The following is a 25,614-nucleotide window of genomic DNA, read 5'->3' on the forward strand; positions in this document are numbered from 1 at the left end:
CTCATTGAAAAAAAATTAAAGAAAGCTAGTGTCAACCATAAGGGTATCAGTAGATTATGCCCATTTTTAGGATGTTTTCCTCAATTTATTTTTTAAAGAGTCGGTGTCTGCACATGATCTGTAGGCTCATCAGAGCAGAGTCAGAGCCTGACAAGGTGATCGTTTTTGCTTATATTCACCTTTTTATTCCCACAGGTAGCTGCTTTGTGTTTTACAACAGCCACTCAAATATTCAAAGAATCAAAATTTCAATGAAAATAAACTGATTTGCTAAGCCTTCCTAATGGGCATAGGATATATTCATCCAAAACTACACCAAAATGTTGAGAAGTAGCTTAGAGAGGAAATGCAGGCAGTTGATCAAAGAGCAGACTCACAGGTGTGGGCCGTGGTACAGAGGCCTCTGGGGATGTCACTGCCAAGTGAGTTCACATCATTTTTTCAGAATGTGTGTGTGTGTGTGTCCAGGGGAAGCCCGAAACCAATTTTCAAAAAAATGCCCTGACCGGTGTGGCTCAGTTGGTTGGGTGTCATCTTGCAAAGCAAAGGGTTGCCAGTTCAAATCCCAGTCAGGGCACATGCCTGGGTTGTGGGTTCAGTTCCTGGTCAGGGTACATATGAGAGGCAATTGATGGATGTTTCTCTCTCACACTGATGTTTCTCTCCCTCACTTTCTCCCTCCCTGCCCCTCTCTCTAAAAACAAATAAAAATCTTTAAAAAAAACTAATAAAACTTTTCACTTTAGAGAAGTAATTATCTCTGAATGAATGAATTTCTTTGGGAAATCCATTCTGAATATATTAGAACATACTGTTCAAAAATTACTTCCTAAAGTTTGAAAAGTCATCAAACTTCCAACTAAATTAAAACATTTTTTGATTATTTTTAAAAACACTTTGCTTTTCAAGATATGCACTAACGCATTTACGTGAAAAGTGGTGTCTGGGGTTTGCCTGAAAATAATGCGAGGGGAAGGGAAGGAGGGTGCGGATCTAGGGACAGGAGCTAACGATTGTTGAAACTGGGTGATGAATGCATGGGATTCATTAGATTAATCCATCTACATTCATGTTGTCAAATTTCCAGTGTGCAAGAGATAAGAAAATGCACAGACAAAAAATTAAACAAAATTCATCTTCATGTTTTTCCGATAGATGCAATAGATAACACCTCCTATTACGAGGTTCTGAGAAACTCCAGCAAGAAAAATCTCTAAACACCAGCTTCTCCATGGCTGCTAACTAAACCATCTCCCAACCACCTTGTTTTACTTAAAAATCTTTAAATCTCTTTGTAAAAAGAAGCCACAGCCCCGAGCACCAAAGGGAGACTCACGTGGCTGCAATGACCACCTCCTCCGGGGTCACGGGCTGGGTGTGGGATCTGTCCTGCAGACGCCGCAGCCTCTGCTCTACGGCCGCGTTTCTCGAACGTCGCTTTGGAACGTTTTTCTCATCAAAGGACTTCTCCATTTCCTGAGATCAGAAACATGGTGGAATCCTCATGAGTATGAGGAAAGGAAATTGGGAGAGGAAAATGCCTCTACTCTGTTCCCCTCCAGGACTCCTGGGGCACAGGGGCGAATCCAGAGAGATTCGAATCCTTCATCAGAAGTGCACTCTCATTCTGTGTTAGCCGGTGGTCACACCAGTCAAAGATGGGGAGAGGACCACAGGTAAGCGGGAGCTGGGTAGGCTGCAGCGGGCCCAGGTGCAGGGCAAGGCCAGGTGCCTCCCTCAGCAGGGTGACGGTTTCTACTCAAACGCAACAGCACATCTTACCCTGAAAAGCAGCCGCTTGGCAGCAACACTCAGCTTGGCTCTTTCATCTACCTTTTCTTCATCTGTAAAAAGCCACAAAAGAAAAAGTGGACGTCATTAGAAAATACAGGTAAATACTCTAAAAAGTGTCCCAAGGCTGACCTGGAAATCCTGTGAATGTAAGAACAGATATACTAAAAATTACCCGGGGCAATATTCCCCCCTGACCGGGAGCCTATTCTTCTGCTCAGTGAAAAGGTGCTCATTTGCATTGCAATTAACCAAACAAATGCTGTCTGGATAGTAATTTTCTACTGTGCTATTTGACAAATTGAGATTTCATAATAGACTTTTTGGGAAGGCATGTCTCGTCTTTATCGTTCAATAGCACCAGTAACAAGAAATACCTGCTTCTTCGGATCAAGTCAGTTGTTTCATTATTGCTCACTCAGCGATTCTCTAACTCTCTGAAAAACTAAGGGGAAGATCGTCTGAAAACCCTAACTGGGTTTTAGTATACTCACCAAAAGAAAACCCTCAGGAGAGGAAGAAATAGATACGAACAATAATCTCATTCTCAAAAAGTGAAAATCATTTAAACCTAATCTGGGGGAGATAATAAAGAAGCAAAAGGGAAACAGATACTTGCCCTCGGCGGTTGGCATTTCTGAATTCGAAGTTGACCTAGGAAAGACATTAACAAATAATAACAACAAAAAATTAGCTGGTGGAAGTAGAAGACCCATATAAAATAACAATGCAATTAAACTCTCTTTAGGATATGATTCTGATAGCAATTCCAGTTGTGAGTACATGTGTGCAGTTAACAGACCCCACAGACTGTGTGTGCCCAGCCCAGCCAAGTGCACACCTCATGGAGACAAACTGGAGTCAAGTGTGACTTATTGAACACGACCGATGATAATTGTTTAGACAAACCTTATCATTTCTCAGGATAATCAAGTGATAATATAAAACTCAAATACGGCATGAAGGAAGACACTTATAAAACGAACACCCCTAAGTGATTTCCACTGTAAAATGTGGTGGGTACTCAATTTGGATTCTAATTTAACAAGAGCACAACAAATTAAAAACATTAAATGAAGATCTTACTTCTTACAGTCTGAAAGCAGTCTAGAAGGTGTCTTGGGATACTGTTGTCATGGACAACATTCTTTAAACATCCATTTATATAAGCCAAATAAAAATTCCTTATCTATTAGATGGAAAAATCATGGAGTCACCACACCCCCTTTAAACAGCACCGGGACCATCACTGAAGTGAAAATACTGTGCGGGTTCTCTTAAAGCCCCTAGACATACACATGCCTACCTATCCGATTCCTTTCGTTCTGCTGAGGTTATAGGTTGAGTTCTAAATCTCTCAGAAGCTTTTCTACTTTCACCAGGAGAAAAATAGCGTCGTGGTTTCCGGGACCCTCTCTCCCGTTCCACGCCGGTAGGCAAGCCAACTCCTGTGGTTGACTTCTCAAGCCGAGTTTGGCTTTTAGAACCATCGGGAGAGAGGATACGGCAGGGGACCGGGGAGACAGAGAGAGAATAGAGCAAAGGTTTATGCATCTCAGTGAGTCAAGACACAGACACTGCAAAATCCCACTGCATGCCTGTCCCATGCATGTAAAGGAGAGGAGCATTCCCGAGACCCATCCTCCGGCTCCCCATTAGTAGGCGAAGCAGAATGGTAGTTTTGGAGCCGTGTCCTGTGTGGTCTGCCCTGCACACTGGTGAGCTAAGCTTAAATAGGACTCAATGCGGGACACAACACAAGTCGAGAAGTGAATCATTCTGCCAAGGACGTGCAAGTGACACATTGGGAGGACGTTGGAAACATCACCTACAGTTCAGGTTTCTTGCTGGCACTGGCAGGCTGCAGAAACGCATTGCGGAGCTGGGCGACAGAGACCCTGGTGTCCAGCACGCTCGCCTCCACGTGGGGCCCCTCAGCTCTGGAACTCTGCAGCTCGGACTGCCCCTTACCCCTCAGGGCCTGGAGCTGAGGGGGGCCCGTGTAGTCAGACAGGGAGCGGGTGAGGACCTTGTGCTTCCTCCTAGGTGCTTCTTTTTTGTGATCTGTCACGCCGGCATCTTGGGATACAGGCTCTCTCTGAACATACAAAACCATTTCGCTCCTGCCCGTCCTCTCAGTGAACTGGTTCTGGGTTTGAGGTATGTGTGACGGACTTTCTGGCTCCTTCCTATGTTCTATGGTGGTGGTGCCAAGAGCAGGCTTGCCAGCATCCTCCTTTGCAGAGGGGTCTTCAAGACTTCTCTCAAGCCCACCATCCTCCAGAGCCAAGAGTGCTTTTCTGCTTTTTTCGAGAGCTTCTGCGAGGGGCACATCTTCTTCTGCTTGTGATTCACAGATATGGAGGATGGGGGTCTCCTTTCTCTCACCTTCGAGAACCTTCAGGGCAGGAGGCTTTATCATGTTCTGTGTGGCTGATTCTACCCAGCTGCACTCAGACATACTTTCTGGGGTTTCCGGGGTCACCAGCACGGCCGTGTGCACGGGATCTGCTGGTTGGACATAGCCCCGCGTCGGCTGTCGTGCAGAGCCAGCTGTTTTGCCTGTGACCCTATCGAAGGCCGAGTTTTCTGACTGAAAGGACAGGTAATGCACCGGCACTGGTTGATGTCTCCTCTGAGTTAAGGACTCTGAGGCCTGTTCAGGGCTGCTGCGAGCACTCTCCTCTTTCACCAACTTTTCTCTAACTTTAATTCTTTAAGAAAGAAAAAGGGTTTAAGTTGCAAAGTGTAGTAACCGCTCAATGGGAAGGAAGCATGCGTGTGCATCATGGGTGACCGGTAAATGGAAGTAAACCCAAAGAGAGAACAATGGGTGAGAAAGCACCGGGGGCGGTTAATGTCAGAAACCCACTGTTTGCAAGATGAACGATTTTGAGTTGAGTTTCTGAATGTGCATTCATCTGCTCGGATGGTGAAAAATTAACTCTACCTCTGTAAAGCTGAGGGGTGAGACGCTGTCCTGGAAGGGAATGGATACCTTTTGACTAGATGAATACCCAGGAGTGCAGAAAAAAGCCCTAACTGAACCCCAGCAGTATGCATTAGACACACTGAGGCTGCAGTTGCGGGTGGCCAGCTTTCCGCATGTACAGCCCACAAAGGACTGAGGGGTCGTTTCCAGCATGACTACCCCTATGGGCCAAATGTAATTTCATCGTCTCCTGGAAATGTAAGAGCATGCGTGATCACTTTTTTATTGAGTTCAAGACGCAACAAATAAATCACCTTTTTCAAGCACACAACTAAACATTCACAAGCTTTTTCATGCAACTCAGACTGCATTCAGTCATTCAGGACACACGCCATCAGTTTGGACATCGTTACTACTAACAACTGTAGCACCCAGAAGAATGTTAGAGAAAAGATATTTGTTGAAAGAATTAATAAACTGCACATTTTCTCTCCTCTGGACTGGCAACTCCCATTAGGCCGTTAGTTCACGAGTAATGTAAAAAGAGATTGGTCTGGTTGTTTCTGGGACTATTTAAATATCTGAAAGCAAAACTGAAATCTGTTTTAAAAGCTATGCCTCAGTGGATTGAGTGCTGGCCTGTGAACTAATGGGTTGCCGGTTTGATTCCCAGTCAGGGCACATGCCTGGGTTGTGGGCCAGGTCCCCAGTAGGGGGTATGGGAGAGGCAACCACGCATTGATGTTTCTCTCCCTCTCTTTCTCCCTCCCTTCCCCTCTCCAAAAATAAAGAAATAAAATCTTAAAAAAAAAACTGTATAAACAAGCTACTTTTCTACTCTTCTACAGCTGCAGAAGCAAAGGAATCAAGCGCTCTGGCCGTGGGGCGCTCAGAGACCTCTGTTCCAGCGCTGGCTCAGCTGGTTCTAGCTGTGTGGTCTCAGGTAACTTACCAGGCAGGCCTCAGTCGCTTTATCTTTTAAATGGAACGAAAAGGGACAAAATGTTATGTGATGCTTTCAAGGCACATGGCTTTAATAGTCCCAGCAAGTTCCTGTTTTTGCTTTTTGAAATGCCACTGAGTGAGAGAGGAAGAACTGTTGAAACTACTTAGAAATTGATTAATAATGGGATACTATTTTTTAAAAATGAAGAATGCCTTTAGAATGGAAAAAAGTGATTTCTTGGGGATGTAAAAGCTGCCTTTACTTAAGATTAGTCAGAGAAATAATTACTTCTGATTATCCTTCCAGAAGAGGCTGTTTTTTTTTTAAATGACTAGCACACCCTGCTAAATGTGATATAAATGCCTACATGTTTTTCAACATAGAAGCAGGATATCTATGTATACTTCATTAAAGAAAAACAAAGACAGTTACTATGAGTAATTTAGGGGGGGAAAGGATTCTGAGTTGTTACTTTTCTCAGACTATATAAGCTTTGTTCATCAAAAGAAGATGAAAACGGTTCAAGTTCTCCTGTGGAATGTGTCCTTCTAATCAGACAATCTGAACGTTGTCCTCAGCTGAGAACAAAGTGACTGTCAGAAACTCGATATAGGGGTGCTTTGTCCCGCCACCGACTTATTCATTCTTACTCTTTCTGCCTTCCCTGCCCCCAACCTGAAAAATGAAATGACAGGGGCTTTTGTCTGCTTTTAAAACAACAGGCTCTCAAAGTAACTGCTGGAAATGAACTATCGGTGTAGAGATGAGGAGACATGAAGACAGGGAGGCTGCAGTGCCTGGGGAGGGATGTGGACAAGATGGGACACCAGCTGGTTGGCCACAAGAGACCGAGACGCCCGGAGGTGCTTGGAAGGCTGGCCGAGTGTGAGTTGGCAGAGAGAGGAGAAAAAGCGAGAGGAGTCGTCTAAAAGATTTTTCAAATAGAGGAGCAAAAGGAAATGCTGTTAGAGGGAATGGACAACTGAAGGAGAAAAGCAAACAGTTAGGCAGTAGCTTCCCAGGCCCCTGGTGAACACAGGCTTTTCACACGCGCTGCTACCAGAGAGGGTAGCTGCACGGGGTGGGGGCGGGGCAGGGAGAGCAGGAGCACTCGGACACAGAGGCCAAGCGTTGCAACTTGGGATGTACCTGGAAGGCCAGTTGATAAGTGAAGGTGTGTCCCCTTCGGAATCTTTCTGGAGAAACCACTCATGTTTGAGCTTCCCCGTACTATCATGTACAAAAAACAAAACTTCAGAAAATTTCTATTAAAATGTCAACATATACACAGAAATCAGACCCTTTCTAGTTGGAAAAAAAACATCTTCCCACACACCTGGATTGCTTATTGGCACTGGCTAAACTGCTGTAATACTGGAGATAGGGAGGTGGATGACAGATTTGGGTGTGGAATCACGGGGATATTACTAGAGAAACAGAAGTTCGGGTCTGACTGTGACAGACTGCGATGGTCACCGCAAAATGTGTAGAGGCGGTGACAGACGGGTTCTGGCCCGTCAGTGTAAACCAAAACTCACACTAAAGAGGTTTTAGGAAATCGATTGTAATTTAAAACGTAAAGGCTGATTTCTGTTAAGTAAAGAGTGATCCTGGCTTTTGAAAATGTGTAAGCATATTTTGTCATGAGGTTTATATTCACATCATAGAATTTCCAGGACATTTGGTTCACTGCTAAAATCAAGAGAAAAATAACTATATCAAAAGCCACCAAACGCAGTGTTTTTTAGGTAATTTGAAACTGTTAAGAATCTTTAATAGTCATACTTTGCGCACAAATACCAGTCAATTCTCTTGTAAAAATTGGATTAAAAATATAAGATAACTTATCACCCATAGGTTTTGTCAAGGTACATTGGTAAACAGCTAAATATAAAAATAGTATCCAAAACAGTACATACCAAATAATGGAATAAGAAGAGTCAATAAGATCATATCTTTAATTGCTATTATACATTTTCTTTTTATATTTATCACTGAATAACGTAGCCAAAACATTTATCAATAGTACTCAAGTCTATTCCATAAATGTTTATAGAGTTCCTACTATGTACAAGACTCTGAGAAGTAACAAAGGTGAATCAGGTACCAACCAACCATTAAAAAGCCTCCATCATGCTTGGCAAGATGGTATACATTGGACACATTCACTCCTTAGTACTCAGTGGAACATAATGAAAGACTATGACACAGCACAGCTGACCCTTGAACAACTCCGGTTTGCAATGCACGGTCCTCTTGTACGTGGAATTTGCTCAGTAACCACAGTCGACCCTCTGGATCCCTGGGTCTCACGTCCGTGGACTGAACAAACTGCAGATGTGAAGAGCCGACTCACTCACTGTTCAACACTGTTTCACACAAGGGACTGGGCATCTGAGAATTTGGGTCTCCTTTGGGTGGAGGGCAGTCCTGGAACCAACCCCCCACAGATACCAAGGGATGACTGTCGTTAACCTTTTGGGGGGATCAAGTTAAACTCGGTGCCCTGAACCGCCGTGTTGTTCAAGGGTCAGCTGTAATTATGCCAGGCAGAAGATATTTCAGAGAAAATCACAGACAAGGAAAACCATGTGCTAACTGTGGAAAACAAGACACAGGAAGAATACTCAAAGTTCTTAGCTGCATCCTCTTATAATGTAGAAAGAATAAATGGCAATTCTACATGTAAGTTAAAATGTTTACCAGTACAAGCCCTTACCAACCTATCTGCAAGAGTTCTTCCATACCAGGCTGCAAACACTTTTTAGACCAAAGCGCTCTCCAAAAGAACAGAATTATAATGACTATAAACTTCTCTGCATTTTCTAAAATCACTTTAGTTTGAGTTTTGGTTTACGCAGATGGGCAAGGACTTCTGTACATTTTGCTGTGACCATTGCAATCTGTGACAATCAGACTTGAACTTCTTTTTCTCCATAGTATCCCTGTCTTTCTGCACCCAAACCTATCACCCCCTGCCCTATCTCCAGTATTATAGCAATTTAGCCCACATCCAATAAACAATTTAGGTATACGGGAAATCATTTTCTAATTTCCAACTTTATCTAAAGGGTCTAATTTCTCAACATTCTATAAACATAGGAACACTTTAGCACACCATATGCAGCTAGGAAAGGATGCAATGCACAGAGCACAGGAGAGTAAGAAGAGGGAATAATGGACACTCGCTTCCCAGAACCATCAAGTTAATGTAATCAATGTATCTACGTCACGGAGCGATATTAAGGCTCCGATGCTTTTTGTGTAATAGATTGCTTCGTAAATTGTGAAGTGCTAAAGGGGTTTGTGAATATGACCCTCACTAAGAATAATAAACTTGGTCAGTATCACCATAAAAAAATTACCAGGAGAGTTCAGAATACGTTTAGTTGGCGTTTGTAAACTGAAAACCAGCCATGGGGACTTGCCGGGTTGCATCTATCCGTAACAACTTAAACATGAACTGGCCAAAAACCCGAATAACGACCATCGTGGTAAGGGCTACTCAAATTCTGACATTTGATATACCCCACAAATGCATGGAAGGAGAACTAACACATGTGAAGGCATCGTGCCGAGAACATCGTAAGTCCTTCAGAAAGCTGGTCTCCTTTCTTCTTCAAAGACAGCACAGCACTGCACGTGTATTGGTCACTGCTTTATATTTTAAAGGGATGACACATACATGTTTCCAGCTCAGAAGTCATGTGACTTTAAGGACAGGAGGGCCTGGGTTTGCCTCAAGTATATTAAAAGCAGGAGTGACTTAGAATAGTATTTCTCAAATTAAGGCTCTCGGGACCCTTGAGGTTGGGTAAGGCATTTATTTGGGTGAGGATGTCTGCCATCCAAACCAGAAAAGAAAGACAAGGTATTGGGGAGAGATCTAAATTTAATTTAACAACGATTGTTTAGTTAAACAAGGCTTCCCTGGGCACCTTCTATTCACTAAACTGCAGAGTGTGGCTACCTCTCTGTCCTCTTACTCACCTACTAGCAGCACTTGATCGCTCGCTGCCCTATCTCCTGTCCCACTCACCGCCCACCCCTCCGTGGCTAAGGGTGGCAGAGGCTCTGTCTTTTTTCCTGCTGCACCCACAGGCTAAGGCTGGATGGCGTCACCCAGTTTTCTCTTCCACACTGCCTGTCTCCCAGTGCTTATCTCCATTCCAATCTCCCCCTGGAACTCAGACTTCTGGATTCAACTGGCTACTTGGCACTTCCATTTGTATATCCAACAGATGTTTTAAATTTCTCCCAACCAAAAAATGAACCTTCCATTTCCCTCCAAGCCTCACTGGTACTAAAGCCATCCTTACCTTGTTCAGCCAATGGCCACCCTTGTTTTGAGGTGCCCTGGCCAAACCCTTGAGCTCACCTCTGCCTTGTCTGTTTCTCTCATAGAGCACAGAGCACATCTAAATCATCAGCAAATCTTGCGGTTACTCTCAAAATACGACCTCTTTTCACTACCCCTGCTGCCATCATACTACAGCAAGGCACCGCCATCCCCCACCTAGATCACTGAGATGACCTCCTGATTATTCCGCCTACTTTCCTGCTTGCCCACCTGCAGTCTACTTTCAGCTCAGCAACCAGAGGAATTATTTTTAAATGCAAGGCAGATCTGTCTTCTTCTCAAAACCCAAAGACCTCGTGATGGGCTAGAGGCCCTTCCTGATCTGCTGACATGTCCCCACACTTCTCCCCCTATCACGACCCTCAACCCCACGCTGCTGCCTCCCCAGGGAGGGGGCCTCCTCAAACGCAGCATGCGCAGTGTCTATGCAGGGGCATGGCTTCCTTCCCCACCTTGTGGGGGTCTCTGCTCAACTCCTGTCTTCTCAGGGCGACCTTCCTAACTAGTCTCTCTATATCAAATACCAACCCTAATCTCTTCTCCCCCTCCCTTCACTGATTCGCTTGAATTTTCTTCGTAGCACTCACTGCCCCTGTCACAGCACATACTGACTCGTGTCTCTCGCTGCACTGGGTATACACGCTCCTGGAGAGAGGAGACTGTTGCATCATCAGCACTCAGAACACTGTACGCCAAACAGCGGGTCTCAATAAAGATTTGTGGAATGGCGGAATTGTTAGATGATAATGTCCACAATTCTCTGAGGCCCTCTTATCCTCATTTTATAGGTGAAAAAAAGGTGCACAAAAACATATTAACTGCCCAAGATCACAAGCTGGTTAACGAAAGCATAGGCTTAACCCAGTGATTGGGCCCCCCAGATATACCTTGGACTGCTCCCTAGCTACTGGCTCCTGAGATCTGGAAATGACTGCCCCCTGTCTTGAATGAGCAACGATGTGGTGAAAATGCTGGTGTTGTCGTGCCCTCAGGCCAGCACGGAAGGCACCAACCTGTGGGATCACGCCCAGGACCCTGACCTGACGCTGGTCTCTCTCACAATCACTCAGCTACCTGTACATCCTGCAAAACCCAGTCACCTTCCTCCTCCAAATACACAGCATGAAATCACAGGAGTGAAGAGCAGTTTGGCTCAGAGGGCACTCGCTGCTGCGGTGAGGCGGGTGGGGCCCAGCCTTGGCAAGGCGGATGGCATTTTGTCTCCTTCTCCTACAGAGCAATCTGTCAGAGACACGTGTGAGCATCACCTGTTTGGAAAGGAGAAACTTTGTGGGAGGAATAAACCGAGAACAGGGGATGCTGGGCGTTAGGTGGGAGGGATTATAAACACTGAGGACGGAGGGAGTATCCCGGTTCTGACGCACTGACCGCTCAGCTGCCCCTGCTCAGAACACAGCAGCAATTCGACTTGACAGCGAGTGCACGAAGCCTCATCCCTGCTCTCACAGGCGCTCTGCAGGCTCAGCGTCACGGCAGCTAAATGCCAGCTGTTCGTCCATAAATATTCACGTGTTGGCTGTGACACGTGTAATGCCAGCATCGGGGGCAATCATTTTAGCGTGCACACCTGACTTGTGTTTTGAGTTTTCACTAGGAAACTGGAAACTACAAATCACCGATGTATAAACTACCCTGTAAATTTAAATTACAACCATTTGAGATGGATTTCTTTACTGAGAATACTGTAAACAATTAACATTTCTGTTATGCTTTTAAATCACTTCATCAAATTCTTATAATGTCTTTTGAATTGACAAAAACAAAATACTCAAAGAATTCGGTTTGGTATATTAAAGAGGAAGACCTATAGCACAGAAACGGACCTCTGGCGGTCAGGGCCGGGGCTGGCGGCTGACAGAGCTGCTCCGGATCCCGAACGCAGTGACGGTTACGCAACTTCACGTATTTGTCAGAATTCGCAGAATTTTACTAGGAAGTGTGAATTTACTGAGTGTAATTATGCTTAATAAAAAATAATATTTTAAAAAGCATGCCTTCTAAAACCTGTAATTTAGCTGACCTTCACCACTGATCTAGTTCGAGGCACAGTTCGGGAATTTACTTTGACACAGATGTGTAGTGAAGCGAATGGTTTTTTTTTTTTTTTTTTACATTCAGATATCTTTTTTCATCCTTTGAAAGCAAAAAAGTTAATGAATGAAAAGTCAATAAAATGTGGACCACACACAGTCAATCCACAAAATCTGTTTTGGATCTTTTTTCTTTCTTTTCTTCAGATTTTCTCCCCGAAGCCCAAAGAGACTGAGAACCCTGCGTGAAGAACCGAGGCGAGCCCAGAGTGGGCCCCTTCAGCATTTCCATTGGTGAGGAAGCAAACTTCTTCATTTGGAAAGCTGAGTAAGAGCATGGCTTGGCTCCCCAGACGGTGAAGAGCGTGGAGCTGATCCGGTAACGCACAGGCACAGCAAAACTACAGTGGAAGTTTTGGGGTTTCCACCATGGAGCGTAGCCTGACTGTAATTCTGCAGGGCAGGGTGCCCGATAGATACTACAAATCAGATTAAAAACATCATTGCATAAACGTACAAAATTAATTTCTGCATTATTTTGGAGAAACTGTATTATGGCAAGTGAGTTTCTAAAAATAGGGAAAAAAAGCTCTGCCTGGTGTGGCTCAGTTGGTTGGAGTGTTGTCCCTTAAACTGAAAGGTCACAGGTTCAATTCCTAGTTAGGGCACATGCCTAAGTTGTGGGTTCACAACTTGGGCCTGATTGGCCCAAGTCAGGCGCGTTCAAGAGGCAACCCACTGATGTTTCTCTCTCACACTGATGTTCCTCTCCCTACCTCCTCCCCTTCCCTTCTCTCTAAAAAAATCAAAAAAGCCTGCCCTCAGGCGAAGATTAAAAAGAGAGAAAGAGATCCCATCTGAACAGTGGTAATGATCCCTTGGGTTCTTTACTCTTAATTTCTTTAAGTCTTTCATGAATGCTATTATTTTATGCAGTAATCCTTAGTGTTATGCTTAACTGCTTTCCATACTTAAGGCTCTGTTACAACACAAAGAGTGGGAAGGACCAGTTTTGCACAGCACAGTGAGTTGAACAATGATGTGACCAGGCTGTGACAGCTGAGTAGAGGCAAGACCACCATTGGTGGACAGAGGCCCAGGGGTGACGAAAACTTTTTCTATTTGACTGGGGTCAAGGTTATACATTTCCCCAAACTCACCAGCTTGTATCATCCTTAAATTATGTGCACTCTGATGTATTAAATCCTAATGAAAAGTATACCACTGTTGAATTATAGAATGAAGACATCTTGAGCAACAAAAGGTAGAAACTCAAAGTTTTCTTGGGACAAAAGCAGGATAAACTTATGAGGTAAGCAATTCTTCATCTCGCTGAGCTAATTTCAGGGATTAATGTGGAAATGCTGCAAACTAAACCAGGAAAAATGGTGATGGCAGGAGAAGTGTACAGACAGACAGACTGCCCAAGAAAGTGCTGTAGTCTGTGGAAGGTGGTGCGGTGGGCCTTCCTGAATGGATCAAGTCTGTGCTTCCCAGCTGGACTTGGATTTCCAAGTCTCCTGCTTGGATTCTAATGACCCTCCTAGAACAAGCAATCCCTGAAGTTGGCTGCCTCAGTCATGGGACCAGCCCAGAGGCAGCGTTTCAGGGCTAGAGGCTCAGCTGGCCAGGCCTCAAAAGCACCCAATGGGTTCTTGCTCACTTATCTCAATGCCCATTCACAGTTTAACCACACTCATGAGCAATGACTCAAGATCATAAAACAAGAACTCTAACCTCAAACTGGAAAAAGCCTTGTAGCATAAACGAGTGCCACTCAAGTGTGTTCTACTGACCGAGTCACAGGTCCATGGTTAGAGAGCAGGCCTGCGCCAGAGAAAGTGAACCTTTGCTAGCCTGCTGTTCAGTATAGCTGACTTTTTCTTCATAGTGTGATTTACATTCAGGTGCAAGTCTCCATAGGTTATGGGCTGATAAATGGTTTGCAGATTGGTTACTTCAAGTAGCACTGCTAGAGCTTGGTGACACTCAGAAAACAGAAAGCAGCACAACATTCATTCAAAATGACTCCCTGAGCCACCTGGTATGTGCTAGACGCTGGGCAACAACAGGGAAGGGCACAAGAAAGCGACTAAGACAAGGTATCTATGCTTCCGGTAAGGCTTCTGCTGAAATGATGTTGTCTTTGAGATCATCCTTAGAAATATTACAATCTCACACAATACCAAAAGCATGGCACCATTCATGGTTTGGGGGAATCTTGACAAAATTGCTGAAACTCCTTTCTGGGCATATCAGCCTTGTAGGGTATTGAGCACTTGAATGGCTTCTTCCTAAGACACTAGGTGCTGCGTTTGTAAGACGTCTAATCTGGTTCATGATCTCTCTCCACTTTTCCCTTTTGGCAGAATGATCATCAGCGAGATGGTAGGCTGATAGCCTTAGGGTTCCCTATGCCAAACCAAACTTCAGGGTCATAACTGCTCTGGGAAAAAGTCTGATAATGAGAAGAACAGACTGGTTTCAAAGTCTTAGTACCAGAGAAAGTGTAAGAGATTCCAAAAATGATTCCAGTTTCTATTAAGACAGGGAGAGGTTTACAAAAACTTGGAAAGATCAAGAAAGCAGGGCAGACGGAAAGGTAGCCTTTACAGACATAACCTCATTTGTCAACGGCTCAGTTAGAATGAGAAGCCCAGGTGCCCTCTGACACTGCAGAGGACAGGTGGACCAGGACCACCCGTGTTACCGACAGCTCACCTCCATGCTGTACCCCAACACTGCAGCAGCCACCCTGGTAAGAACTTGCAAAGAACTTGCTGCCAACTCAGACTCCTGGGTCTGTTTCCCACGGACTGCTGTTAAAGCAGATTTCCCCAATCTTGGCCTCGTGCACTGTTTTTTTTTTCCCTCTCCAAATACAGAACTTTATTAAATTGCATCTTGTTAGTTTCCAGCCATTGCACCAGGTACATGTGCTCCCTTGCCTCCACGCCAGCTCCCTCTCCGCTCATCTCTCTTCCTGCTCTGCCCTTCCCTCCCGTCTCTGGCTTTATATCACCAAACTTGTTTACAACCCCTCTTCCAGACATCTGATCACCCGGCACCATTATCCTCCAGATTATCTAGTGAAATGCCAAATAGGGCCAAGTTAATGGCAAAGCCTAACCCGCAACCACAGACTTCATTACCTCATGGGTGGGTGACTCCAAGGACCACGCAGTGGTCCGTGTCCCTGGAATCGATTCTCCTGCAGACCAACCCCTACATACTCTCCTCAAATGAGTGGTCTTTCTAAAACACATAATCAATCAGCTTGCTCTAAAATCCTTCAGGAACTTCCCATTGCCCACAAGCCCAAGGCCAAGTACCTTGACATGTCATCTGAGGTGCTCGGGGATGGGGCCTGACCTGCTCTGAGCCTCACTGACCCCCTTCTTCTAGGTCTGCAGTGGACACCTGAGCTGTCTTGCTGGGGCCAGGCTCCCCTCCAGTCCTGCAAACTCACCACATTCTTAAGGACTTGGTCCCATTAGGACGACTTCTCCAAGGCGGAAGAAGTAATACACCATTTTGGTATTCTCAAGGCACCCAACCTTGACTTCTAGAACTTTAATTAGTCCAACGTGTGGTAGTTATTTCCCACACTTTAAGAAAATGATAAGCTCAGCTAGAAGCACAGTGACTGGCACACAGAGAGGCTCAATGGCTCAAAATAATTTTCTCCCAAACTACCTTAGTGCTGAAATTAATACACAAATCAATAAACACATGGAGGGTATGGATAGATGAATGGAGGTCTGCTGAGTTGGAACCCTCCTGGACTACAAGTTGTCCTTTTGTGTATGAGGACACGGCTTTTTGCTACCTTACGTAAATCCACATAAACCCCAGATCTTCTTTCCTAAAATTTCTAACCTTCAAAGGGCAAAACCAGTAAACTCTCTTTTCCACTATGATGGAAACTAGAACTGATGTAAATAGCAAGAGCAGAGTGTAATGGAAAGAAGTAATGGGTTCAGAGAACTTGAATGAATAAATGGATGATGGATAATGGGCTGGCTCAGTCTTGTCAAAGTGGTTACACGGTTTTAATCCAGTTACCCATGTACTTTTATCATTAGTTTTTTTCATGCATAAAATAGATTTTTAAACTAAGTAACCCCTGCGGTTACTCCTGTTTCTAACAATTTAAAATTCTTTAACATCAAGTGACTATTTTGTGGGGTCTTTTGGGGGAGCCAGCTTCCCACAGGGCAGAGGCTACCTCCCCTGGGAGAGGACTACAGGGAAACTGGGGATGAGAGAACCATGAGACAGTGACCTCGGGTGAACCTCGGGTGAAAAACAGGACCCTTTTATGATGCGACAACTGGCTGGCTGAGAATTACATGACCAGAAAATAAGAACTCACCCTCGCTTGTCCTGGAGGACAGCAGTTACTCTCGGTCCATGTCCTTCAGTATATAATCATAGGCTTTAACTCCCTGTAACAGTGCTTCCTGCTACCAAAGTGAGGTCAAGTCCAGCACAGCAAAAATTAGTTTCACCCTGTAGGGGTCCAGCTTTAATTATGTAACAGCTTCTAATTATAAAACATTCAGCTTAAGAAAATTGACTATGAACTTCAGCATCTCATTAAAATGGGCAGTTTATGTGCTAAAGTTGCTTGTCGGGAAGAAGTGCTAATGATTACTTTGGATATATGCACAGGCATGTGGATGGGCAAGGGCTCATGCACACAAGCAAAATCCTGCCTTTAAAATTGGCAGACGTGTGAATTTTCAGGACGTAGCACCAAGTGTTTGGGGTGACATATTCACATTGAATTCAGTGATCAAAAACTGATGCTTGCCAGTAAGAAGAGAATAAAATGAAACAAAGGGAGTGAGTTGATCGCATGTCTACAGTCAAAGCTCAAACAGGGAGAGGGCGGCAGACGTTGGGGTACAGGGACTGAAAGGTGAAAAGGATTCCATCCCAACACTGGAGAAAACCCCGAGGTCCCCTGTTTGGGGAGTGGGTCCTCGGGGGTCTCTGTTTTCCGGGACATTCTGCTGTGACAGGAAGCCTGTGTTCCACAGGCTCCTTCCTGCCGCCAGAGAAACAGGTGCAGACCGACTGCGGATGGTGAAGAGGCAGTTCTCCCCCTCTGTGGACGTTTCTATCAGTGCAGGGAAGCAGGCAATTGATAACTAAAACAATGAGCTCAAGGTCGTGGGGACGGTTTTCAGAGTCACCCCCCTTAGTGGGAGACAAATGCAATCAGAAATAAACTAAAAAACATGCAGCATAAGCCCTATTCCTTCTTACACGGCTCAGTCCACATGTCATGGCTCTGCAGAGAACATGCATTTGGGAGACGGCCCTGGTCCGTCTTCCCGAGCCCAGCCATGGCTCTCTGGTGCTACAGGGAGCCCTGCCCAAACCATCATTTACCAGTGGCAGCTCTGCCCGGGTCAAGTTTCGGTGCCAGCACTGCCTGAAACCACCACAGTCATTTTCTGGCCACTAATGTTACAGTTTGTTCAGTGGGAGAAGGCGTGGCGAGGACTGCTGCAGAGCAGCGGTCACCAGCCTTTGTCATCTCGGGGCACGCGACGATGGTTTACTAAAATCCTGCAGCACAACAAAAATATATTGTTTGCTGGTCTGACCAAGAAAATGGGTATAATTTTGATTCATTCACACTGGACAGCTATTGTGTTGGCTGTTGTCATTATTAATTTGACAATGTAAGGGGGAAGGGGTCAGTGTCCCCGACTAAATGGTTAGGTATTGCATGTTTTAAAAATTCTTGCAGCGCCCTGGTTGAAAAATCACTTCAGTAGAGTAATGGAAAAAAATGAATGAGGGTTTTCTAGGGTAGATCACCACTGCAAAATTGGACATTATTCTCCTCTTTGCTGGTCGCAGAGCACACTGAGAGTAGGGAGTCACAGCGGGCACCCAGGAAAACAGCTGCTGTGGGCTTGGGTACAGGGTCTGCGCTCACAGAAGTAACCGATGTAGTGCATTTTACTTTATTTTTTAACAACAAGGGATGCACAACGGAGCAAAGTCAGTGAGAGCTTTGACTCAGAATTTCTAATAGTAGCAGGGGCTCAGATTTTTAAAAATTTGAATAAGCCATAGGCCCCCCAAAACTTTACATTTTATTCTAAAATCCACAGGTGGCTGAATTAACAAAGAATGGTTCATGTTAGTAATACTTCCTCTTCAGAAAATATAATTTCTAAATTCCAAGTTTACGGGGCTTGGCAGGGTTGGGAAGCAGGGGTTGGGAGGAGGTCCTGTGCGCTCCTCCATTATGAGGTGTGTCTTAACTTGCTTCAGAACAATGTGTTCACTCGATTCTCAGGCGACTAACAGGACTTCTTAGCCAAAGACCCTGTAACCTATACCCTGTACACATACAGAGTGGGGCCAAAGCAGGTTTACAGAATGAGTATGTGCAACAGACTTTATTCCCGTATTATTATTAATGATTGTATTACTTTCCATACGAACTGTAAACCTACTTTTGCCCCACCCTGTACATACATATCTCCTTTATCATCTACACTGAACATTAAATAATTCTAAAACAAATGTATTGCTCAGCTAAGTATTGTCCTAAAGGATGTTACTGAGCTGATAATGCTTAACAACAGTGTAGTCCGGTGAAGGACAACAACTGCTGACTGTTCCGTGTGTCCATGTGGCAGGGCACGGAAAAACTGAGCTTCGCTCTCTGACTCACTCCTGAAATTCCAGGCTACTGTAGGTGGTCTTGTGACCGTATATTCATGAGTGATGTATTCATATTTCATTAATGAAACAAAAACAGCCTCATGCTAGTGAGCACAGAATAAAATGAAATGGCCATGAGTTAATTCGGAAATTAATAGTCAAAAGTCCTGGCAGACTCGGGCGACAGGTATAATAAATACAGCAGTGAGAAAAACATTCTGTTTCAATGACAGAACAAACCCGTGATGAAATGTCTCATTAAACTTTTTGTTGTGTTACTTGTAGATACTTTCTGGTCATTCCTTAATCTTCCTACACTTTTCCGTTACCTGCTTCCATGTCAGATGACATCTTGCTTTCACTCATGCTTATCGGGGAACTGAGGTTTCTTCGCTTACTGTTTTAGTTCACAGAGTACTTTCTGTCTGTCTTCACCGCACGTGCGAATCAGACAGCAGCCGCTGTTTGGCTCCTGAACTACCTGTGCTCGAGAAAGGACAGCTAGCGGAATGGTAATCCTTCTGAAATCCATCTTTACATGATGCGTGGCCGGAATCACTACAAAATACATCTTAATCATTTGTAATGTCATGTTTGTCACCCATTATATTCCCTTCTTTTTAATGTAAAGATATCTCAGGTATTTCCTCTGTCTCTATGAAATGATTTGTACTTCTCTGCATATAAATCATACAATTGTATGCTTTGGTTACAAAAAATAAAGCATGTGCCTCCTCAAGAACTCCTTTACGATTTCTTAATTCTTTGAAGCCTTTCTTTGTAACAGCAGGGCAGAGAGGCTAAGTAAGTAAGGCAGTAAGTAAGTAAAAGCAAGGCAGTAAAAGTGAGGCTAAGACTAGGCTTATGAAAACTTCCAGGTAACACTTTTCTTCAAATAACCTGGAAAGAAATGGCTCAAGATTGTAAGATACATATTTCTGAATATTAAGATTTTTAACTCACACAAAACTTTTCAGTACCCTATCTTTTTACCTGAACTACTCAACCAACTTTTAATTATTTATACAACTGATTCAGAATATCACCAAGAACTTATGACCTAGATGACTACCCTGGACACCTAACGTGGTAACAGCTTAAACAGTTTTCATAATGTCATGACCAAAACTTAAATTATTCACTATTTTTTAACCCAGGTAATGGTAAATCTCTTTCTTTCTAAACTGAACGTTACGTTTCTTTGTCCTGCTCACAGAGCACATGAAGAATTTTCCTCAATGGAGATGAACTAAACCAGGAACACTATCCCTACTAGGAAATGCAAGTTTCCCAAACAACGGGCTTTTCAAACTATGAGACAATAGGTCACAGCCCCTAAATAGTAAGTAAAGTCCAAAGGCTGAACAAAGGCCCTCAAAGTACAATCTCAGAATCTATACTATTAGTTCTGATAGAAGCTGATGCCTCTAAATATTTCTGTGTTGGATGATCAAGTGAGTAAAGACAGATCTTTGGCTCAATGAACTTCAAGAACTAAAGTGATCTGTTTTAGATCTATTACTGCTATTTAAAAGTGGTCACATTTACTGCTCTGTCCCAATATGAAATAGAGGCATTTTCCAACATCTTTTTTCTTCAGAATAAATTTGCTTGACCGTAGGTTCTCATCCCTCCTCAATTCACCTGTGAAGCTAATGCTTGTTTGAGCTAAAAAGTGAGTTGACCTAGACAATTACCCCAAACCTTGAAACAGGATAGGATGTTGAAGTAAATTACATTTTAAATACGGTCATTGCACTTTTTAAATGTAAATTGAGAAAGAAACATATTCTCTTCTGGTTTGACTTTCTGACTTTAGGGCTTTTCTGATTTTTCCAAATGAGAGCTGTTCTTATCTTTGATTGATTTTACTGCACAGTGATTTCTCTTACTGGCTGATCTTTTTAATAAGGCATTGTAAACACCACTGTCTTCTTCATGTTCTGACAGACTTACATAACTACCCATTACAGTAACAGTATGTATTATAGTCATGCTTCATTCCCTAAACTGAGACCCTTCCACTGGTTAGTGGTGGTCCTTCTACTATAGGATTTTAAATGACAACAAAGCCAATCACCAAACAGTCTTGGGTATGATTACAAAAAAAAAACAAAGAAAAAGACAACTGTTAAAAGGCACATGAAAAACAGTAAAAAGAAGGGTTGTAAAACAACGTATCCATGAAAGTGTCCTCATGGCACCATTCAGTTTAAAAAACCTGCAAAAAATAAGGCTTCTTGCTTTGGTAGAACTTGTTCTGATTTGTGGGAATTAAAAAATCACATGCCATATTATCTCTGTAGGGAGCTCAGACTCCACAGGTGCCGAGAACACCCAGACTCCAAGTCACCTGGAGGCAGAGAAGACATGGGTGCTTCCACATTAATGGTGGTCAGTGTGAGCTGAATGCTTACCTGGATCGAGCTTCGGTGGGGAGTGGTGGGTCACCAGAGGGGCTTGGGGAGGCCGGCTGCCCAGGTGAGGAGAGAGGCACACCGTGCATTTGCTTTGGGGACCTTGGCACTTCACTGAAGGAGCAGTCTTGCCCGGGGAACGGGAAGGATGAGGAACTTTCAACTGACGGGGGCAGTTCGAGGGCCTGCTGCCCAGTGGCACTCAGCTCTTGACCTCGTCTTTGGTTTTCCATGTTGAGCAGCACCTCCGTGTTGACAACATTGTCCCTGGCATGGAGGGTGTAGTCCTGGGGTTCAGCCACACTGGTTCTGAGCCCTGGGATCTCAGCCCTGGAATACGAAGAGCTGAAGTCTTTGCTTGACTCAGCCAGCCTTTCGCTTTTCCCTCCCCTTTTCTCAACAGCATCTGGCTCCCTCCTGGACTTGGTGTATCGAGACGGAGGTTCAGAGTCTGCCTCGGAGTCCAGAGCTAGCCCATATTTTTCTGCCAGCTGCCGTCTCCTCTCTGCTTTGTACCTTGCGATCCTTTCAGCTTTGGACTCCAGACTCTGAGTGTCCATGATACCTGAGTCACCATGGACCCCTGAGGTTTCTGGGCAGTGCTTAGGTCGAGTCTGCTTTTCTAACGAAGAATCAGAAGTTTCTTCCTCTTCATTGGATCGGCCTACAAGAAGATCATGTGGATAATCAATACAGATTTAAGCAAAGGCATACTTTACCATACTGTTTCATATGCAGTGCACACTTGAGTGCGCACACTCAAAGGGCCAGTTTCTCACACAGGTGTCGTTATGTGGATGGTTTACCTGGGATCTATAATGGAATGCATGAAGGCTGGAATGTTCTACAGGCTCTGCGAGCCACATAAAGCCTGGGATGAACTAAAGCTCAGTCCCTCACTCCTGAGAGCCCGTCAGTCCTCACCCAGAGCTACTGCCCCTTACTGACTTACTCTTTTTGTTTTTGAGTTTAATATTTCATGTGTGAGGCCAGAGGATGAGTTCAGAGTCCTCTAGAAAAAGATAACAGACATTTGAACTGCTCTAATCTGACAAGTGAGGAATTGTGGTTTCACGGGATCTGAGAGTAACCATCACATATGCCCACGTCAGTATTTACCAGGCTGCTGTTGTGTGTTTTAACACAGAGCGGGTTTTCCCAATTACAGCACACATGCTCGATGTAGAAAGTGTCTCTCATAACCCTGAGTCACCAGCAGTCACTGATTTATAATAATGAATAATAACTCTATTGGTAATTTACCAAACATTCAATACAGACCTTCTAGTCATTTGTATAACTGATTTCTTCTTTTTTTCTAGATAGAAGAATTTATTTTATGTAACATTCATGTTATATATAAAACATTTTCTTGTATTTGGAAATCTTATTTTGAGGACACCATTCTTTTAAGGCTTCATAATATTCTACCCAACAGGCATTCCATAATTAATTTAACCCTTTTCTTATAACTGGGCATTTAAATTGTTTCTAACTTTCAATCAGTCTGATTTTTTTCTGATTACTATCACAATACACGTGTAAAATTGCTTAATCTGCAGGGACAACATTTTCAGACACACACAAGACTGTCAAATTAGTATCTATAAGGTCTGCATCGATTTACATGTCAGTCTGCAATGTATGCTTTCCCATAAACAGTGTTAATTTTGAAAATTTCCTCTGGCTGTCAAAAAAAGAGAATAAATGCATATTTCAATTATTTACTAGCCATTTTTATTATCTTTTTCTTACCTGAAAAAGAATACAAATCTGGTCAAGCTTATTGCTCTGTATTCTACGAATTCACATTGTCATTTTATTGGTTGGTGTAAACATATATAGGAACATGAGCCTATATCTTATAAATGTTTTCAGAACTTGCTTGTTGAATTTCTCACAAAGTCTACCTGTGATGTTGTCTTTGGAGTACAGGTGTTAATTGCTGTGTAGTCAAAGCAACTGACCTGGTCGTCTGTGACTGCAACAGTCATTTCTGTGTTTTGAAAGTCCTTTTCCATTTAACTTGGATTACATATTCATCTATGTTTTTAATTTTATTGAAATTAATTAGGTAATCAATGGGAACTTACTTTTGTATTCAGTGTGAAGTGAGAAGAGAAATGTGCTCCCTTCCCCACCCACAACAATCAATTTTTCCAGACCATTTCATTAAATAACTCTCGCATTTCTCACTAGCATGGGATGCTTACATGATGATGTAATACATAGATTAACACTTTATAAACCCTAGGTGTGTGTGTGTGTATATAGATATATATATCTATAGATATATATATCTATATATATATATACACATATATACATATATATAGGGTATATACATATTTCTGGCTACAAACCTGGTACTCTGTCTATTCTTGATTCTCCATGATGTCATTTAAAAAATCTTAGCTCTCTAGTTTACCTGTCATAAAAGACCAGAAGCTGTAGAGATAAGCAAACACTAACATCAGGAGGTAAGATCAGCAGCCCTTTCTGAGGAAGAAATTGGAAAACACTGGCTATAAACAGCAGCATTACGAAGCTGCAGTGCCAGGGGTGGAAAGAGTAGCCCTGAATGTGTCACCTTCTTCCAAGGTCAAGCTGAGTATTTGATATCCCCAACAATGAGTGAGAAATCCAGGCAAAGCTAAGTCATGTCTGACATACTGTTCAATATGAAATGTATATGCAATGCATTTAAAATTACACATGTATAGATAATTTAAATAGAATGTTTGTTATGTAAACACACAGAGTGACAACGTTAATCATTCAGGGTCCAGCTTTGCCCTAACATTCCTCCCTAAGAGCAGCTGTGCCCTGTGCGGGGCAGTTGGTCATTCTGTTTAAATATGTCTCATTCAGTCCTTTACCAAACAAACTTTCACTGGGGACCTCTGACAGCAAGCGGGTCCTGTGCCAGGGCCCTGAGGGTATGAAGAGAAAGACACAGTTCCTGGCCTTGAGGGGTACCGGGTTAGGGGGAGAAATAAGTAGCCCTCAATCACCCTACAGAGTGCCACTGCTGTGATTCGGCAGGACCGCTCCTGTGAGGCAGGGCCGAGCCGACATAAATGTGTTGTTGAAGTTTTTAACCAATATGCGTAATAATACAATTATAGCCACACAATTCACTTTATGAACTTCCTCACTCTCCAGTACCCTGGGATGAACAAGACTGCGTGGAACAGCGGGGCAGCCTGCGTGAGGACAGGCCGCAGGGGTGCTCACCAGTGTGAGGGCTGGCCGGGTCTGTGGCACGCATGTATCTGGGCGTGTCTTCCTCCAGCAGCCGGTGAGTCACTAACCCGGTGCAGCTCTGCAAGAGGATGGGCTGGGTGTCCGTTTCGATTCCTTCTAAGCGCCTGGCAATTCTTTCTTTTCTGTGCAAGACACCCAAAAAGTAAGCAATGCAAATCAGTTCTAAGGGAGATGAATACTGAGTTGCCAAGTTCTTCTACTTGCTAATTCCATACATACAGAACTTACCTTTTCATTTCTAAAAATTCTTTCCTGTTTGGTTCAAAGATTTTTCTTAATTCTGCAACTAAAACGAAAGAATAAAAAGAGAGTCCACTCTTTACTAGTCATCCATTCATTTTACTCATTAGGGCAACATACATTTCTTGAACTCCTGCTGCTGTTCTTTGCTCCCCGTGTAATAGTGACACTCCAAGTGACACAATTCCTGCCTCCCTGGAAGTCGTCTTCTAGCGAGGGAGGCAGGGGCCAAATGAGAGGTGTATACACACACACACACACGCACGCACACACACACACACACAGTCGTGAAACAGTGAGAGTGAGGGGCAGTGAGGAGAACGAGCTGCTTTGTGCAGGGCAGTCAAAGGAGGCCTAACCAGTGAGGTCTTTCTAGCAAGCAGAAATCTCAGTAACTATCTTTAACTGTTACTAGATTTAGGAAACCTTTTCAGCCCTTCATTGACATTTGCAGCACTAGAGAGAGACTAACACTGTGCACCTCCCCTCCACCGCATGCCCTCCCGCACCCTGCAGTAGGCAGGACCTGGCACTCCTGTGGCACCCTATCATTTAACCTGTAAATATCTGTAACTACCTAATCGTGTTTCCAGCAGGAATCGACGCAGCACGCAGAGGAACACGGCCTCTCTGGAAGGAAATGCTGTAATTTTGGTGCATGATGGATAAAGTAATTACTGTGATTCTCCCAGCAGCACTGCATGACCCGGTACGTGTTGTGCCGAAGTGGGGAGGGACTCATGTGATACTGACTACAAGGGTATTACTAAGATGCCAAATAATTGTTTCTTTGGAGAAATGACCCAATTTTGTGAATAAACATCTCTCTTCTGGCCTTCTCCCCAGTCACGAGAATTCATGTGAGCTCATCTGAGGGGCTCTTATTGAAGACTCGGGAAGGGGTGGGAGAGAGAAGT

The 25,614-nt window shown here is 43.8% G+C and overlaps 1 protein-coding gene across 11 annotated transcripts in view; it reads right to left on the reverse strand.

The window, feature by feature from the left end:
- The window catches only part of SVIL (supervillin), a 154,598-nt gene that overhangs the window by 57,681 nt on the left and 71,303 nt on the right, over positions 1-25,614 (reverse strand). For 5 of the 11 annotated variants that reach the window (XM_053654727.1, XM_053654726.1, XM_053654725.1 and 2 more), the window contains 9 exons: positions 24,686-24,743; positions 24,428-24,579; positions 21,191-21,854; positions 6,819-6,899; positions 3,624-4,505; positions 3,098-3,268; positions 2,411-2,445; positions 1,783-1,844; positions 1,337-1,476 (listed from right to left, as the gene is read on the reverse strand). In XM_053654727.1, the coding sequence (XP_053510702.1) occupies positions 1,337-1,476; positions 1,783-1,844; positions 2,411-2,445; positions 3,098-3,268; positions 3,624-4,505; positions 6,819-6,899; positions 21,191-21,854; positions 24,428-24,579; positions 24,686-24,693 (2,195 nt within the window). In that variant the 5' untranslated portion in view covers positions 24,694-24,743. The remainder of the gene's footprint in view (positions 1-1,336; positions 1,477-1,782; positions 1,845-2,410; positions 2,446-3,097; positions 3,269-3,623; positions 4,506-6,818; positions 6,900-21,190; positions 21,855-24,427; positions 24,580-24,685; positions 24,744-25,614) is intronic. The other 6 variants (XM_037165471.2, XM_037165470.2, XM_053654728.1 and 3 more) reach the window with 4 other exon arrangements.

The sequence above is a fragment of the Artibeus jamaicensis genome, unplaced genomic scaffold (genome assembly GCF_021234435.1).
Source record: "Artibeus jamaicensis isolate MK-2021 breed Jamaican fruit bat unplaced genomic scaffold, CSHL_Jam_final contig_867, whole genome shotgun sequence".
NCBI classification, from domain to species: Eukaryota; Metazoa; Chordata; class Mammalia; order Chiroptera; family Phyllostomidae; genus Artibeus; species Artibeus jamaicensis.